General features: G+C 41.4%; 1 protein-coding gene across 1 annotated transcript in view; it reads right to left on the reverse strand.

Annotated features, from left to right (window-relative positions):
• The window catches only part of LOC108578691, a 181,251-nt gene that overhangs the window by 46,550 nt on the left and 116,985 nt on the right, over positions 1-17,716 (reverse strand). The window contains 1 exon segment of the mRNA XM_017942069.1: positions 6,597-6,732. Coding sequence (XP_017797558.1) covers positions 6,597-6,732 — 136 coding nt within the window.

A 17,716-nucleotide genomic window follows, 5' to 3' on the forward strand; every position in this document is an offset into this window, starting at 1 on the left:
TCGGTCGATTTTTAATTACTTCGGACGCCCCGGCCACTCGAGGAGAAGGCAAGAAAAATCCCGTGTCAAGGGGCCTTGTCGAAACGGTTAATAAGACCGTGAAAAGGGCGGCTAGGAGGACAGAGAGGGGGGTTACGTGGCGTGGCTCCCGCGGTGAGGAGAGGAGAACCCCTTGAAACTTTACAGACTGGTAGCAACGGAACGAAGGCAGACCGGATGAGCAAGGACTGCACGGGGGGGAGTTTAATTAAATATCACACGACATATTATGGGACGAGGTCGGTGTCGTTGGCAAGTAACGTCAGCCGCACACCATTCGATCGAAAAGTTCCAACGAAACGGACACGTACCGATGCTAGGAGGACGATGGTCGTTCTGTCTGCTAGCCGGAAGTAGGCGGAGAAACCAGGCGTCCAGACATTACCCGTACCCCTTTTTCGATAAATCGGCCAGCACACTGCCGACCGTTATTCCGCCCAATGGATCCTCCGCCACCCCGATTCTCTCTCCCCAACGATGGCGTAACTGGCGATTCAATTCTCGCTGGACGCGGACGATGCTACGGATATCCATGGAAATCTTAATTTCGTAATAATTCTGGAGGATAGCCGATTCTAGGAACATAGACGTGATCCTGCGGCTGAGTTTAGTTCGACGGTGAAATTAGGGAGAGACTGTGAATTGTGATTCTAATAGAGGAGGATCTACTCTTTGCGGTAGGATTTTCCGTAGCTTTGCGGGCTCAGTTAATTATTGGCTAGAAAACGTGTAAATTTTATTCGAATGAGTTTGTTCAAGCTTTGTGCATATTACTGTTTTTTCTCAGTTTCTGTGGGCAAAGGATCAGCAGAGAATTTAGAAGGTAAAAACACCTTGCTGGGAATATCCCAGGGTTCCACCGCAAAGAGTTAATATTGAATCGAATAAGAATGTTTATTTTAAGTTTCTGAATTTTCTTAATATTTTCCTCAAAAGCAAAAGTTTCCTCCAAACTTCCACTCCTCCATTTACCAATTCCATCCTTCGTCAGAAGCAGCGTTCTAAAATATTTACAGATCCCCCCCTGTGCAAAGCTTTATTTATCTAAAAACGACGAAACATCCCCGGTTCCTCTGGCAGCCACTTCCCCTACGATCACTGGACCGATTAGTTTCCGGCGAACATCCATTATTTATGACGCCGCAAACGGAAACGGTCTGACCTCGAGCAAACATCGTTCACGTCGATTAGAATGGCCGTCGTCGTCACAGTGGTATCGGGGCAAGAAGTCGTATCAAAGAGCGTGTGCGTAGCGTCGTCGTGCTCTCCTGCCCGTCCAGGAACGGCAAACGTTTGCCACCCCCTTTGGCAAAGTTTACTCAGGTCTTTCCTCCGAACTTGATCCTCGGCCACGTTCGCGCGAATTAAAATCCCATGAATATGGTAAGGATGCAAATTCGAAACTCCGGCGTGTTTGCCCAGGGATCAGTGTTACTCGGCAATCTGCATAGGCGAGCGTTTAAGATACGAACGCGAGACACGACTAGAACCCATCGGGATACGTCTCGTTCCTCTTGTGCTCGTCGCTTCGGTTACGTCCTGCACGCGAGATAACTACGGGGGTTAATTACAAACCGGAACTCCGGACATTCCGGCGCGGCGACGCTTCAACCGGGACCCTTGTTACCGTGAAACGGGTTAACGAGTGGGCAAAGTTTATGAGGCGGTCCCGCCACGAGATGATTGCAAATCGAGAGGGATCTGGAAATTGCCATCGTGATGCGGGACGGAGGGGGAGAAACGCGTGGAATCTTTTAATCGCGGCAAATTGCGAGCGTGTAACCATTGAAGCGGCGGTCAAGTGGGTGAAATTAGAAGCGGAGGGATAGAAAGTTCGGGGAAATTCGAAATTTCGGGAATGTCGGAAGAATGTTGTAGATTGTGTAAGTAACTTTTAGATTGAAGGAACTCTCTTTTTTCATTGTGAATTTTCGAAGGCTGATGTATCTGTGATGTATCTGTAAATTAATACCTTTGGGATTTGCAGATGTTGTTGCGGAATAGAGATTGCGTTTCTGCGGTAACTTGTGTAAATTTACATGCAGAGGATCGTGTAGATATATTGTGTTCTACAGGGTGGGCTTTAAGCTTGATAAAAATGCACATAAATCTCACATCTGTATTTCTGGTATCTCCTCTATTTTTTTATTTCAAGAAAAGAACAGCATAACAATTATTCCAATTTAGCGCTACATAACCTCACATACCTGCTGCTTCAGTCAAGTACATAGCTACTATGCTAGTCAATGAAGATATGAACAATTGCCAGTGTTGAGCAACTTATGACTCACCCGGTAATTCATTAAATGTAATCTATCCAACAGTTAGCTGATAATGTACAACAAAGAATAAACAATAAATTGCATACAAAACGTGACAACAAGTGTAATAAAAACAAAAATTAATGTACACCAAAATTTTGATTGCCCTTCCCACACACGTTGTCACGAAAACTAATACTTGCTCGACGAAAAAATAGCCGAACCACAGCGTAACCGACACCGAAAGCAATATTGACCAAAAAAAAAAATGGTTCCATAGCGTGACACTGTAAAATATAAATAACGATATTAGCTTTCAATGAAATGTCCATTAAGTTTCAGCGTCCACTCTGGACGCGCGTAAACCTTTTTTCCACGGTGTCGCTGTTCGACACAAGAAACGTTCCCCCGGTTTCGAAAACGTTCGATTAATCCGCGGGCTTTCCCGACCAACCTGTATGCACCGTTCAATTATCGAGGGGCCCTTCCGCCTCTCTTACTCTGCGTTAACTGAGTTGTTGCCTCGATAATTCGTACATCGGAGTATCGGCCGTATCGCAGGGGGTTCGCCGCATTAATTTGCGGCTTGGCGCGGGAATTTCTGTTAACTCTATAATCCGAAACTTACAGCCTCTCCGGCGAATACTTCGGCAACAGCTCAATTTCAACCTCATTCACGGAAATCGAAATTGAAGGGGCGATACACGCACCTGTACCGCTCGAAAAAATTTGCATCTGGGATTAGACGATCGAGTTTGCTGAAATTGTCTTTTTTTTTGTAAAACAGAGGACTTCTTTAAAGAAGAATTTTCAATGGTTTACAGACAATCGAATCGCCGAATTTGTCATTTATTTTTTACGGAAATATAGGTAAAGTGTGCAATACATTTTTTTGTAAAACAGAATTTCTTTAACACGTTAAGCGCGGCATCAGTTCGTGGGGACTGACAGTGAACTTTTCGTTTGGGTGGCGTCGGTCCGTGGTATCATGTTTAAAAAATAAATGTTATGCACGTCTCCTTCTTTTTTTGCAATTTATGGCACTTCTTCTATCAACCCCGATTGGTATTTCTTCGTCTGAATGCCGTGTGAGCGCATTTGTTATCTTGTGTTTATAACAGAACAGCTCGCGAAGTGATCGCCGAAAGCAGAGCGCTCAACGTGTTAAAGAAGAATTTTCAGTGGTTTATAAGCAATCGAGGTGTCGAATTTCTCAATTTATTTTCTATAGAAATGTAGATAGTGCAATACATTATTTTTTTTGTAAAATACAGGATTTCGTTAAAGAAGAATTTTCAATTCTTTATAGACAGTGGAGTTTGCCGAATTTGTCAATTTATTCTCTATAGAAATGTAGATACAATTTGCAATACAGTTTTTTGTTGTTAAACAGAGGATTTCATTAAAGAAGAATTTTCAATGGTTAATATTTGAGATTGTAAAAAATGAAGACAGGTAATATCTGAAGGGAAAATGGTTAGAATGTAAATTTAAAACAGTGGGTAAAACAAAGGTGGATAAGAATGAAGATCTTCCTGAATTTCTGCAGAAGCTCGTCAAGACTATAAACTTCATGCTAAGTTTAAGAGAGCTGCGTAGCAAGCCAACTCTCTTAATCCCTCCTTCAAGGCGGCTTCAGCCCTTATATATTACAATGGTTGCTTCAGACCAACCACCGTTTCCATCTCAAACAATTGTACTTTCTAGCCAACTTAATATCCTACTCTGTCATTAACTTATCACCGAAATCTCGGTAACAGAACTCGCCTAAAATTGTATCTACATTACACGAAATAATATTTCTTCCTTTACTTCATCTTCGAGAACTCCACACCGAATGATCAAAAATTTCAAGTGAACACACCTAGACTACTTCGTCATCTACAAAAATCGACGTAATATTTCACTTGAGAGGACGACGAAATAACAACCGAAAATAGAAAATTTCAAGGAAAAAGTGTTGGTAAGATCGACCATGAGCGCCAGGAAATGGAGCCAGCTGCGTGATTTATACGATTGCGCCTGGAAAGGTATCAGGAACAGATTCCGTTCAGATCCGCTTTCATTCGTATCCAGATTGACGCTCGAATTACCGCGCCGCCATTCTGGAACTTTCCGTGCTACACCAAAAATCCAGTCCCGAAAATTATAACACTCTGCCAAACATTCGACACTCCAACTCGTAGGGGAAACACGAACGTCGGGTAATTGCGAATTCGCGTATATATGGTGTTAGAAAAGCATTAACAATTCTTCCTTTTGTCACATGATCGCTCCTACCGAATGCAATGCTAGATCACCGATGCAAAACAGTTGAACAGCTGATCGAGGTAAAAACCATCCAAGACTTTCGTCTAAATTTTTGAAGGAAATAAAGTAAGTATAACTTTTGCATGAATAATTATCTCAATATTAATGTTTAATGCTAATGGCTTATGCGTTACGATTGCTGCGAATGGGAAAAGTGCAGCGATGGACAGAGCACATCTAGAGGCTATTTATGCGACTTTTGTAAAAAGTAAGTAGATTACCCCAGGACAGTTAGGAAATCGCGAACAGCATCCATTAAAAATTTGTTTTATTTTCAAATTTAGATAAAGTTCGTTATAAAAATATACAAACGATAAAGAAATTATCACCTTTGTAATATTTTGTTTCGTTCAATTTTTTCCTCAGGCGTTCCTAATTCCCCTACTCTCCCCTACTAACGAAATACCGCACTTGCAGTAATCCACGTTTCGACCTCGCAACCACCATCGCGATAACAAAAAACGAACCGGCGAAGTTCCACCATGGATCGATACTCTCCTGAAATCTTTTTGGCTCGGAGCATCGCGCAATCATCTCTGCATCGCGATATTTAGCCATGGCCGCGTTACGCGCGATCAAGTGGCCAGCAGGGAAGGATTCAGCTGGCTGGAGGAAGAAGAAGCGCGACGAGGAGGTTGGCAGAAAGTTGGCCAGAGCGCGCGGAGCCAATCGATAAGCGGACAGTCGGAAACGCGCGCCGGTTATCATCCAGACGCCAAGCTAAATCCCCTGATTTACGAGCGGCGTTGTATCAAGTTTATTTATTTTAATACCGTCGACCGGTTCGTTGCACGATCCAAATCGATACCGCTTAATCCGAACGACGGACTCATTAGGCGGTCGGCAAGAATTTACGCGCGTATCCGTTGTTCTCTCCGCGTATTTTAGGATATGCACGCGTTTATCGCGGTTTATTATCGGCGGACCCCGGCGCGCATATTGCGCCACGCTCACGGGCTCAATCTGTTAATATCGGGGCAAATATTGCTTTGCAAATACGGAAGCAGTGTGTTTATAAAGGCTGCGGTTTTCGTGATTCTTTTCGGTGGTTGTGTATCGAGTGTGATTGCAACTCTGAAGAGCCTCGTTTGGGTATTATTATTCCTCGTTAATTAGCAGAATTTCGAGTGAACTCGACGAAGTTACCGAGCTGTTTTGTAACTCTGATCATCGAACTTGTTTTTTTTATCATTACAGAAATTGTTGCAGTAATTAGACGTTATTTGTGATTTTTTTTCAGATATTTTCTTCGTTGTTCATTTTCTAACGTATAGATTTATCGCGTGGCTACAGAAAGCACTTTGCGCACTCTTTGCACTCTCACGTTTCAGAAACTCAAATCCGGCTTCTCCGGGTTTAACAAACTATCGTTCGAAACTTCGAAAGCCTCGTGCTTATCAGAACTTTACATCTAATCGTTCGATCCAACCTACTTTTACATCGTGAAAATCGGCAGTACACGTGTCTGTTCCTGCAGGGTCTCGTGTCAAATTTATATCATACAGGCACACGTGACGTTACCTAAGCTAACGTGAATCCTCTTAAGAAACTTCGACCACTCGTATTAGCCCTTGAAACTCGTTACACTTCCTAGTAAAATTCCAGTACTCTCGCTGTTCGAGAAACATTGTTAGGAAGACTAGATTTAAGATAGAAACTTGACTAATAGATCCGAAGAAAGTTCTCGGTTCACTTTCGTACAACACTGACTTTAGTTAAACTTCGACGTCTGAACGGTCCAAAATTCAAGTAATCCAAGCTAATTTCTGAAACATTCTACACTCTACTAAGCCTTAAAGCAACCTTTTAATACCCCAGTTTTCTACCGGGTAACACTCTTAAAGAGTCTAAGAAAGCGGTAAAGAATCTTAAGCTTGCACACACTTTTAGCTGAATTCTGCGGTTAGAGGTACGCGCTGTTAAGCCTGCAAAACTCTCGGCCAGGTCGCATGCACGGGTACATCGCGAAAGTTATGCACCACTTACCCGTATAAGGTCGGCAATAGTTGCGATTTATTTTACTGTAGATCGTTGGCAGAGACGTCTCCGCTCCGGGCTCGACGTACGCCTTGTTCTTGCTATCTCTGGGGTCGCTGTATTGTTCCACAACCTCGACTTCCGCCTGAAAACGGAGCAGAAAATTGTTTCCTTCCGTTACGATCTACAAACACCCAGCTAAAGTCTAAAAGCTCTCTGTTGCACGCTGTGTTTACCAACAAAGTCTCTCTCGCAAACTCGCGAGAGAACGATCAAAGTGACGAAAAGAGAGGAAGAGAACGAAAGTATCAACGCGAGAGTGTTTAAATGGATGGAAAAACTGTCGGGTAAACCAGGCGATCAAACGCGGCTAAAAGCGAGCAGGACAATTTTTTCCGGCTTCTCAAAATGACTCGCGCTAATTGTCGCGCCCCAGAATCCACCGGAAACGCGAAAACTTTTAGCCTACTAACGGCACACTTTCACTCGACGAGAGAGAAAAACTCGCCGAACGAGCGCGCGGAATCGTTTTCACGCACTGCGATATAGGGGAGGAAAAGTTTCCGTCGTAATATGCTTATTTGTCGGTTGGAAATGTTCGGATTTGTAATTGAGTTCTGTTGGTAGAAAGAATGGATTTATATACATATGTTGAGTCACCGATGTTAAACAGATTACCATATTCCAACATTTGTCAAAGAAACACCATTTTCAAAATTTCCATATTTTCACAAGATTTTTCTTCGAATATTTCGAAAAACGCTAAACAAAATATGTCATCTGAGAAGAAAAATGTCTCGACGCTTTTTCTAAACAAAAACGCCAGGAGGACCATCAGATGTGTCTGAAGTTCGTCTTAGAGTCAAGACACTCTACACTGCAATCCAATAGTACAAACAGTTCGTAGTTTCCCTTTTTGGGTGTCCAGAAACAGTTCCTTCGAGCTACTCGCCTAAAGAATACGATCTTTCCAAGCCGTGTTAACAAAAGTAAATTTTTATTTCAATCACTCATTTCCAATCTTTTGTTTAGACGTTATCACAAGCTTCAAGCCCCGTTCACACTTCACTATCATCTCCCTGTTCCTCTATCAAGAAACTACATACACTACCGGCCAAAAGTTTGGAATCACCGAGCATTGTAATTTACATAAAAATTTCCAAAAAGAAATCAGCGACTTTGAGAATTTTTTATCGTTCGAATCAACTGATATGAGATAAATTGATAGATGTAGAGTTGAGATAAACTGCAAATCTATAAAAAAATATTTGTTTAATCCTCGACAGGTATGTCGGCCGCCCGACCCTTAGATTTCTTAGTACGTAGTTCTATTGTATATATTTTTCGCCTTCGCTCGTTTCGTAGCAGCGGTAATTTTATGACGCGAACCGCCCGACCCTTAGATTTCTTAGTACGTAGTTCTATTGTATATATTTTTCGCCTTCGCTCGTTTCGTAGCAGCAATTTTATGACGCCACGGCAATCGTAGTCTTTCAATCTAAGAACTTGCTTTCACCTTTTATTGCCCTGTTTTCGAATTAGAATCTTCGCCCCTTTTTTCACTTGTACATTTTTGCATTCATATGGTCACCAGAGCCGAAGCGCGTCTTAACGTTATTGTCTGCTACGGTGATTGTTCGAGGCACTCGGAATTCCCGCGTGCGTCACTCAAGGGTACGCTTGGTACCTGAGAGTGACCTATGGTCTGGGGGGTGGCATTTTCGGGTAGTTTTTCCCACCTATGATTTAACCAATAGTTTTCGCCAGCCACCCTTCCCCACCACTATCGAAAAATGTACTCAACCTATCCGAGGGCCTCACCCCCGCGATGCGTCCTCATTAGCAATAGTTGTTTTGTCCTCCTAATCACGGAGGTGGTCCTTCGAAGACGAACCTATTAGATTTAATCGGCACACCACGTGCTAAATTCGACAAGCCTCGAAAGTTGGTTGCAACTACCACGAGCACATCATAACAATATTGATGAAAAGTGGGAGGTGATTCCAAACTTTTGGCCGGTAGTGTATGTATATTCTTCTCGCTAATTGAAGATCCGAGAAAACAGTCGAGTCACCTGACACATCCAAGGAACTAATTTCAGGCAATTCTGCCAGGCGACGGTAACAATTACTTAGACGGTGCAATTATCACGAAACCGTGGCTCCGCTTTATGAAACGAGTCCGACGAATCTCTTTGGCATTCCGCTAACGTTCAGGACGTTCTATTAATTTACCAGAATGTTAAATGCCCTTTATTAAGCGAGGAGATTAGACGCAATTTCATTCGTCCGGTTGCAGCACGATGTCCTCCGCTCTCTCCTTGGAAAACGGCGGTATGGACGCGAGACGAAACGTGGCGCGGTTGTTTTCTCTCCAAGTAACGATCATTCGAGAGACAGAGGAGGGGAATAAAGGAAGCTAAAAATGTTTATCCTCGAGCCGGGGTTCGCCAAGGCATTACCGCAATTGGCTGCGTTCAGGGCCGGGAATTGCGTTCAGACTAACGTGTCGCGTGCTTAGTCGAAGAAACTCCTGCAATAACCCTTGCTGATGGCGTCCCCCAGAGGGACGAAGCTGGACTTTGTTAGACGCTCTACAGCCAGCCAGCTAGCTCGTTGCCAAATTGGTATTGTTACCGAGTCGATAATTTGTTACATCCAACCGACTCTTGTTTGTTTTCCACTTCGCGAGAATCCTCGGATCAATTCTTTCGCCGGTGAATCCTGGCTCTTTGCGAAAACAATCTTCGAGGAAGATAGACGGAGAAAAATAGAGGAAGTTTGGGTTTTACGTTCCTGCTGCTGTCGCAGCTAAAAATGTCATTTGGCAATCTAAAATTACACCTTATTCCAATTCGTCGACCTTTCGTGACCAGTCGGACGTGAATGACCTACTTGAGTATTTGTACAAAAATTAATCTCGATTTAGTATTCGTCACGGGAGATCGATAGATATATAAATTCTTGCGAGAAACAATTTTCGGCACGAAAGATATTTACAAATCGATAGTAGATTTCTGATGTTGGAATTAGTAATTCCGTGAAGTTGTGTAATTTGAATACCGACAGCAACAAGAGAAAGCTCGGAGACTTGTTAAAATACATCATTGTGAACGTCTGCGACGACAAACATCCTCTTTAACGAACCTCCTTAAATCCACCCCCTGCGAATCCCGTCGAATACAAATCCACTTTCATTCACCTTGACCCTATCAGTCTCATTTCTCCGATTTCAAATAACGTCCACATTATTAAGCGGGCCGAGTGCGTGCACAATAGGGCGTGTTTCGATCGACCCTCCCCCGGTTCCGAAGGAAAATCTTTACATTCGGGGAAAATTCGCTAACTTTCGATCTTAATGATAATAACGATAATAAAAGCAATAACGATGGCCTCGGGTGCTGTAAGCTCGGAGACCAAAACGCAACAGGGAAAACGAGAAGAAGAAGAAGAAGTAGGAGGAGAACCAGAGAGAGAGGCTCGACTTCTCGAAGGAGGCGTCTGATCAATGGCGACGGAACTTCCCTTCCTCCCTCTTATTCCACGACTGCTACGTGGGAGAAGGTTGTATCACGAATCGAGGAGTCCCGCTCGTGGAGGAGGCAAAGAAAAGGAAAGAGACGAATTGAAATGACGGCAGACGGAGGCGAACGTCTGGTACCGTGTACAAGGCGAACGAGAAGAAGACGAGCAAGACAAGTAGCCTTAAATTGAAAGAGGCCAAAATTGGAATTCTCCTGTTTCTTTCTCTTTCTCTCTGGAACAGATAAATTCGTGGATGTTTATACGGAAATTACTGAGGGCGGCCTCCGAAGAGAAGCGGCGCAGGAAGAGACTCGATCGGCTGTTGCAAATTTGATCAGACGAATGATAACAGCCAGTAGTGGAGTGCAAACATGTGTACCGGTGTTCTTCATCTTGGTGGATGTTGAGGATCCTTTGTGTTGACTGATGTATGGTAGAAAGAAACAAATTTTGGGCGATGATGTGTACACATGGGACAGTTTGAAGAGCGTTCGAAAAGTATGATCGATGAGTTGAGAGCTTTTGGTGGGAGATTTTTTGTGATGTATGGCTGGAGAAGTGTAAGTTTGAAAGTCAGATCAGTATGAGAGAATTGAAGAGAAGTTAAGAAGAAAGTTTGGTTTTAAATTGTAGCGACTGAGCTTTTACTAGAATTTTGATAATTTTGGCATTAAATTAATTTTTATCAATTTCTGTCTTTGGTATTTCGAATTAAATAGCGATGTGACGAAACATTTTACGAAATACCCTGTACAGAGCTTCGGTTTAATTATCTCGTAATCAAATCTTCAGGAGACCAAGGACTCTGACGAGGGACAACGAGGTTACTTTTTTGCAATTTTGCACTTGACTCGATAATCCTCGAACAATTAAGAAAGAACGAGAAAACATTGGAGAAAAAGAAGCGTTACAATGGCGTAATTAGCACAACCTCCAAGAAGACAAAGAGGGAAAAAAAGACGCTCGATTATCGGATTTGTGATGAATATCGAAATTTCCCGTGGATGAATATAAAACAGCGATTACGTGAATCAAGATTGATGAGCTATCAAATTCTCATTTTTCACTTTAACCATGGATACATTTCCAAGAAAATTCTCGAGATGTGACAAATAAATAACTTCTACATACATAAACAATTAATGTAATATTATCGAAATATTTACTTTCATATTTTCAACGTGAATCATTTCGTAAATGAATCGATATCCGAAGTTGTTTCCACGATGTACCAATACTAGGTCCCCTCTGTGAATTTTAAACGACATTATCGCGACCAGCATTAGGCCACAGTCGGCAGGAACAACTATATTAACACTCTGCTAATAATACCGTCGGTTTATCGGACTTTAATCCGATTACTCGACCGCTGTATTATAATTGACCGCGATTATTAGCTGATCCACAATCTCTCTACTTTATCACGCGCCTGACTTTCGCTATGTTACATCCGTTTACATTGCACCACCTTGTCGTAGACAAAATTCACGAACACATTTTACTGAGATTTTACCGAGGGAATTTTTAAACGTTGTAGATATATAAGAAATTAGTGCAAGGTTTAATTATTCAGTTTCGAAGGGGTGTGCACGACGAAAATTGCGAGATCGATAAATGGTTGGCTTGGTCGAGACCAGCACAGTAATACATTTCACGAGCTGAATCAGAAATAAGGCATCGTTCACAACCTTGAGAAGTTCCGTGGTCTTGCATAATGTCGCACTTCTCATAAAGTACTGACGAATTTCGCTGCCGAAGGAGCTTAGCCTGCAAACTTTAGGTGCTCTGGCACTCTTCGAAATGCATCGAGCTGTGCAGTAATATCGAGAAATTTCTACTAACTTCGAAATAAAATATTCAGACAAATCCGACGATATCTTTAACTTATCACACACCGAAGATTCCGTGGAAACACAAATTTTGCAAATAATTTCAAATTAACTTTAAACCCTACGAAATTCAATATTTTCGAAAGCTCGAGTACAAAGAGCAACGTCGTATATTTTCAAAAATTAGTTCGATAAATAATAAATATCCTACGTGTCAATTAAAATACCCCGAAGGTCTAATCCCGAATCTACGAGGGTGGTCAGACTGCCGTAAATAACAGGAGCAGTAACGAGAGGCAGAACCACGATGGCACCGTCACTATAACTCCACACGACAGTGTTTATTACGCCCGAAAAAGAATCTACGGCGACATCAACCCGCCCCTCACGACCTAATGCTTAATAGAAGAAACGGGGATCGATACTTCATCCTCAACCCTTCCACGAAACCCCCCAAAAAATTCCACTCCTCTGTCGAAATAAAATTCACAAAAAAAAAAAGAAAAGAGAATTGCAAAATTCTCAATACAAAGTCAGAAACGTGGACTTTACCGATCGTTACAACTCGACTAAGCAGACGACCCTTCGCTCGGGGGTTAAACATCGTCTGAAACCTTGAAGCTACCGTGTTTAGGAAACCATAAATCCCCCGATTCACTTTTACCAGCCGCGACCGCGAAATTTCTAACGCGCGGAAGAGGAGGCGTATTCCTGTATACATACACCCGCGTGCACGACAGCTCGAACTTTCTCGCGGCGAGGCTCTTTGTTAGAGTGATAAATGCGACCTACAGCCGTGCCCGACCTCACGCATAAAATAAAGCGCTAAAGTATTAAGTAGGGCTTACGAGCGGGAGTCGTAACGATTCACCCTCTTGAATCAAGTGGCACCCGTGTTTCCTCTCTTTGTCGCCCATCCGCCCACCTACCGTCTCTTCCTGCCCCTCGCCCTCCACTTTGTCACCGCTGTTGCGACGAGCACTTTCGTCAGGGGACGACACCGCGTTGGTGACAACGAGGCGAAGGAAACTTTTGTTCCGTGCTACCAGGTGTGTCCCGACCACGTCTCACGTTTCTTTCCTCCTCTTCTCCTTCTTCGTGCTCTTTACGACTCTTCTCTCGCGACGACCATAACCTCCACTCGCTTTTACGATTCGCCACGCGCGAACGGAGTTAGCAATTTGCCGATGATCGCGCGGGGATGAATTGTAACTGCTACGTTCAACGGTATTCCCACTTTTCACCTCCTCCTTTTTGCTTCTGGTTAGTTCATTAGGTAGGAAAGTAGGGTGAAATTTTTTGCTCGCGCAGAAAGGTTGCCGGGTTTAGCGAAGTTTGTATCGTAGTTGAACTTCTCGGTACTGTACTTTGTTGTAGAGCGTTTTGGTGATTCGAGGTTAAGTATCGTTGGTAGTATCCTTGGGAAATTCTAAAAGTGTATTCTCTAAAAAATAAAACGTAACTAACTGTCTGAAGTAGCCTCGAGTTTTACAATGCCTCGACTGTCTTGCTCGAATTTCAGGATTCTTGCTTCGAGGCAGGTAGCAGGACGAGCAACCGCAAAGTGAAAGAACGAGAAGTAAACTACAAATGTAACCGTATTACGCGCACAGTAGAATTCTTCAAAGGTCTCCAGCAAGATTTCGAATAGAGAATACCTGCTCGATCCTCGTATTTCACGTTACCAGAGAATATCCGACGCACCAAGGTCTCCATTTACGGTCGCTACGTGCGCCAGATCCAATTGAACGCGTAAAGTTGCCCGGCGACACAAAGTAAACCTAGATTCCGAGGCACGTAGTACAGGACGGCGACGGTAAATGTGCGAGATGTGACGTTCCGACCGCACTTTCGAGGACACCAGGAAGCACAGTCAAGGTGAGCTGTATTTCCACTGCAGAAGCATTTAGGCGTTGCGCTCCGGGCAATCCTGAGCACCAGAAACTGAGTGCTGGAACAATTATAAGCACCGCCGGAAGTCACCGGCCTCTCTCTCTCTTTCTCTTCCTCACTCCTCCCATTTGTGCCCCGTTTCGCCCTGTTCGCACGTTTCCCTTCGTCCTTCCGTTCGTGCGTCCTCTGTTGCCCTGTGAAACGGCTCCTCCGCGCCCCTTCTACGTCCACCCTCTACGCCACCATGCCCAGCGGGTATTTTGTCACCATCGTAATTATATTTCTCCCTTCAACCGATTCTTCGGCAGACAGCGAGGAGAAAATATCAATACCGCCGGTTAAACCGGCGGGGGGGGGATCGACGATGAAGACGGCGGTTTGGAAATTCTCGCCGTTGGGTTAAGAGCGGAGGATCTTGGTCGAGTATCGACGGAGAGATGTTTAACCCCTTGACGGACGATTTAGTTTCAGTATTGTTTTCATTCAGTTTTAGCACTGTATCAACCGTTTGAGTGTAGTATTCGACATCGAAAAGTGCTACTTTATTGGGCCACGAAGTGGAAACTTTAGACTATTTCTTGTAATCTGTCTATTTTGTTTATAAAAATTTGAACACAAATCCTACGCATTAGCCTTTGTTTCGTATCATTTCCAAACAGTCGTATTCAGTGAAAATGTCCGAAACAAACTTTTTGAAATTTTTCGACATCAAATAAAAGAAGCGCGATCTTTTGAAGAGCTTGGCACTTTTCGCTCAGATTTCTGTAATAACCCGTGACACTCAAATGGTTAAGTAAGAAAAGCTGATGTATCGTAGATTAATTAAATTTGGCAATCTTCAGTTTAACAAATTAAATCGAAAATTGGAATTGAAATTAATTTCTGTTACCGATGTAACTGTTTTTATCGGATATTGACCAAAATCTGTGGCACCAGTTTGACTCGTTATGCGGCAAGGGCTTAATTTGGTGTCATGTGAAAATTTGTGTTAGAATGTATCTATTTTTTAATTTTTTGTATCGAATACGGCTTACAGGAAATTGAAGTGTTTGTGTAAACATTGCTCTATCAAGTGAAATTACAAGACTTCGTACGTTGCCGATGCAGGACGAGGAAAACAAAAACTGCTAACCTCTTTGGATGAAAACGAGCCATGATTAAACCGAACGACGATGGAAATGTGATACCGTGACGCGATTATCGAACAATGCACGTTTATTGAACCGAGAGAATCTGAATAAAGCCTGATTGAACGGCGATGTATCGTAAATTCAACTCTAAAACACTAAAATTTGCATTCTATCGTCACTGTGATGAAATTTTCAGATAGAATTGTGCAGAAACGTGAAATAACAACGAAATGGGATAAACCCTGAGTAGATGTGAAATTTAATATAATTTACGGTTCACCAGAGATTTTATTTAAACGAATACAGTATATTCTCCACAAGTGTCAGACCGCAAGGAATCTAAACCTACACTCGTAGAGTCAGGGACTACGTTTTAGAGCCTCGCGCCCGCCATTGTAGTTTGCCGAGCGTAGCCAAGGACAGCGAATAAAAGATAAGCATGAAACGTCAGCCGAGGTAACCAAGCGATTTAAATATCAACTTTTTTAATTTTACGTTCTTTTATCCCGAAATTTTTCTTAACATATTGATGAGATTTTTCTGATGAAAATGACAAAAAACACGACATAATTTGAACAACATTAACTTATTAACACGTTCACTGTCACGCCACATTTACAGGTTGCTGTCAAGCGGCCACAAGAAAATACGTTTTAAGCATTGGATTATAGTATTATGTTTTATAATTTTTTTTTTTCAATTGAAAATAACGTCTGGCTAGCTATGACGTTCAAAATTTTTAGTTGACAACATTTATTTTATTTTAATTATTCTAAACATTTGAGGCACTCCAGTCACTGATGACCACCATGGTTATATCGAGGAAACAATCTAATGTTAATACTTATTGAGTGTTTAATTTAATTTCATAATATATCGCTTTGGATGAATTACAAAAACAAATTGCTAAGAAATTACATTAAATATCTCTACACATTATCCGTCGAATGTAGACAACTGGTTGCCAATTGTTTATCACATAGAGTCGGCCTACCTCCACGTAAAAAAAAAAAAAATAGGATCGATTCCACAAGTGTCAGTAAAATGTAGGGTCGATAGCAGCAGAAAAGCTGCTAAACAATTAGAATTAAATGTAACGATAGAAATTATTGCAATAATGCGTAATGCAATTGAAAAATTAAAAGAATCAAAAGAAAAAACGCGAATTCGTATCTTTTTCGATTCTAGAATATAAGAAAATTTGAATAAAATACGCGACGAGAATTGGGGAGAAGCATAAGTTAAACGCCTAAAAATATTCAATAATAAACGAACTAGGGATGAAGCTATTATTTCAATACGCGATGCACTGACTCTAGTATTTACTAAAATTCAAAAATTCTCGTATAAATTCCGAAAATAGATTATTAATTACGGTAAACTACTGAGACGGTTTAATTAAGGGTGGGCATGGTGCTGCTTTAGTTTGAAATGATTTATAAACACATAATTAACAGAGGAAAAACCGTGAAACGGCAAAACGTCTACATTCTAATTGTTATAACATGTAAACAGAACTTTAAATTTAGTGTAAACAGAAAAAATATATAATACAATTTATTTCACGGTATTGCAACAAATAAACGTTGAATCAATATTTAATTCGTATAAAAACAATTATTTAACGTAATAATTTTACCTTCACTATGGCTATTTTTAATCTACGACCACAGGTCAACCTGATTTCTAATCCTTACGAACTTTAAATTCAGTCTAAACTGAGAAAATATATAATACAATTTATTTCACGGTATTGCAACAAACAAACGTTGAATAGATTCTTAATTCGTATAGAAACATTTATTTAAAATAATAATTTCACCTTCACTATGGCTATTTTAAATTTACGACCAAGGGTCAACCTGATTTTTAATCCTCCGAACTTGATTTCACAACGAGAAAGTAATAAGATCGTTGAAACGTACTTATTTGTCAAAGAAACTTGCAAAAATGTATAAATAATAATATGTAATGTTTTAACAAATTTTTGGAAGTATAAATTAATAATAAAATTGTGAAAATTAATAAATTATACGTTATTATAACATTAATAGAATTATGACTAAACCGAAGTTCGAAGTCGAGTATTTAAAGTCTGATATTACGTGCCTAGCGAGTGCCGGTAATTGTTAAAATTTGTTTAATAATTAGTAATAGAAATTCTAATTGATTCTAATGTATACAAGTGTTACAAGAAGGCTGAGTGTGTACAGGGTGGACATAGACTAGCTAGTAGCCCCCGACCACTCTATTCACATCTCAGAACCTTCAGGTCAAAATACGCCGCGAAGTGTCTAGGGCCCAGTATAAAGGGTAAATGATTTCGCGGGACATCGGCGGGTCCTTATATACCTGCGGTACCCTCTCCCCAAAGTCATTAGCAAAATCGTCGGTTAGGTCAGGCGGGAAATTTTCGCGGGAGATTTTCGCGGGAGATTTCCGATATCGTAACACGGTATAATTTATCAATTTTCACAATTTTATTAAAAATTTATACTTCCGACAATTTGTTATAACATTGCATATAACAATTTATACGTTTTTACAATATTCTTCAATGGAAACATAGGTTTTAGCGTTCTCGTTACTTACTCGTGGTTAAATTAATTTCGTAGGGATTAAAAATCAGGTTGACCTGTGGTCGTAGATTAAAAATAACCATAGTACAGCTAAATTTATCGTGTTAAATAATTCTTCTTACACGAATGAAAAATGTATTCAACGTTTGCTTGTTACAATACCATGAAATAAAT

The sequence above is a fragment of the Habropoda laboriosa genome, unplaced genomic scaffold (assembly GCF_001263275.1).
Source record: "Habropoda laboriosa isolate 0110345459 unplaced genomic scaffold, ASM126327v1 scaffold28, whole genome shotgun sequence".
Lineage (NCBI taxonomy): Eukaryota > Metazoa > Arthropoda > Insecta > Hymenoptera > Apidae > Habropoda > Habropoda laboriosa.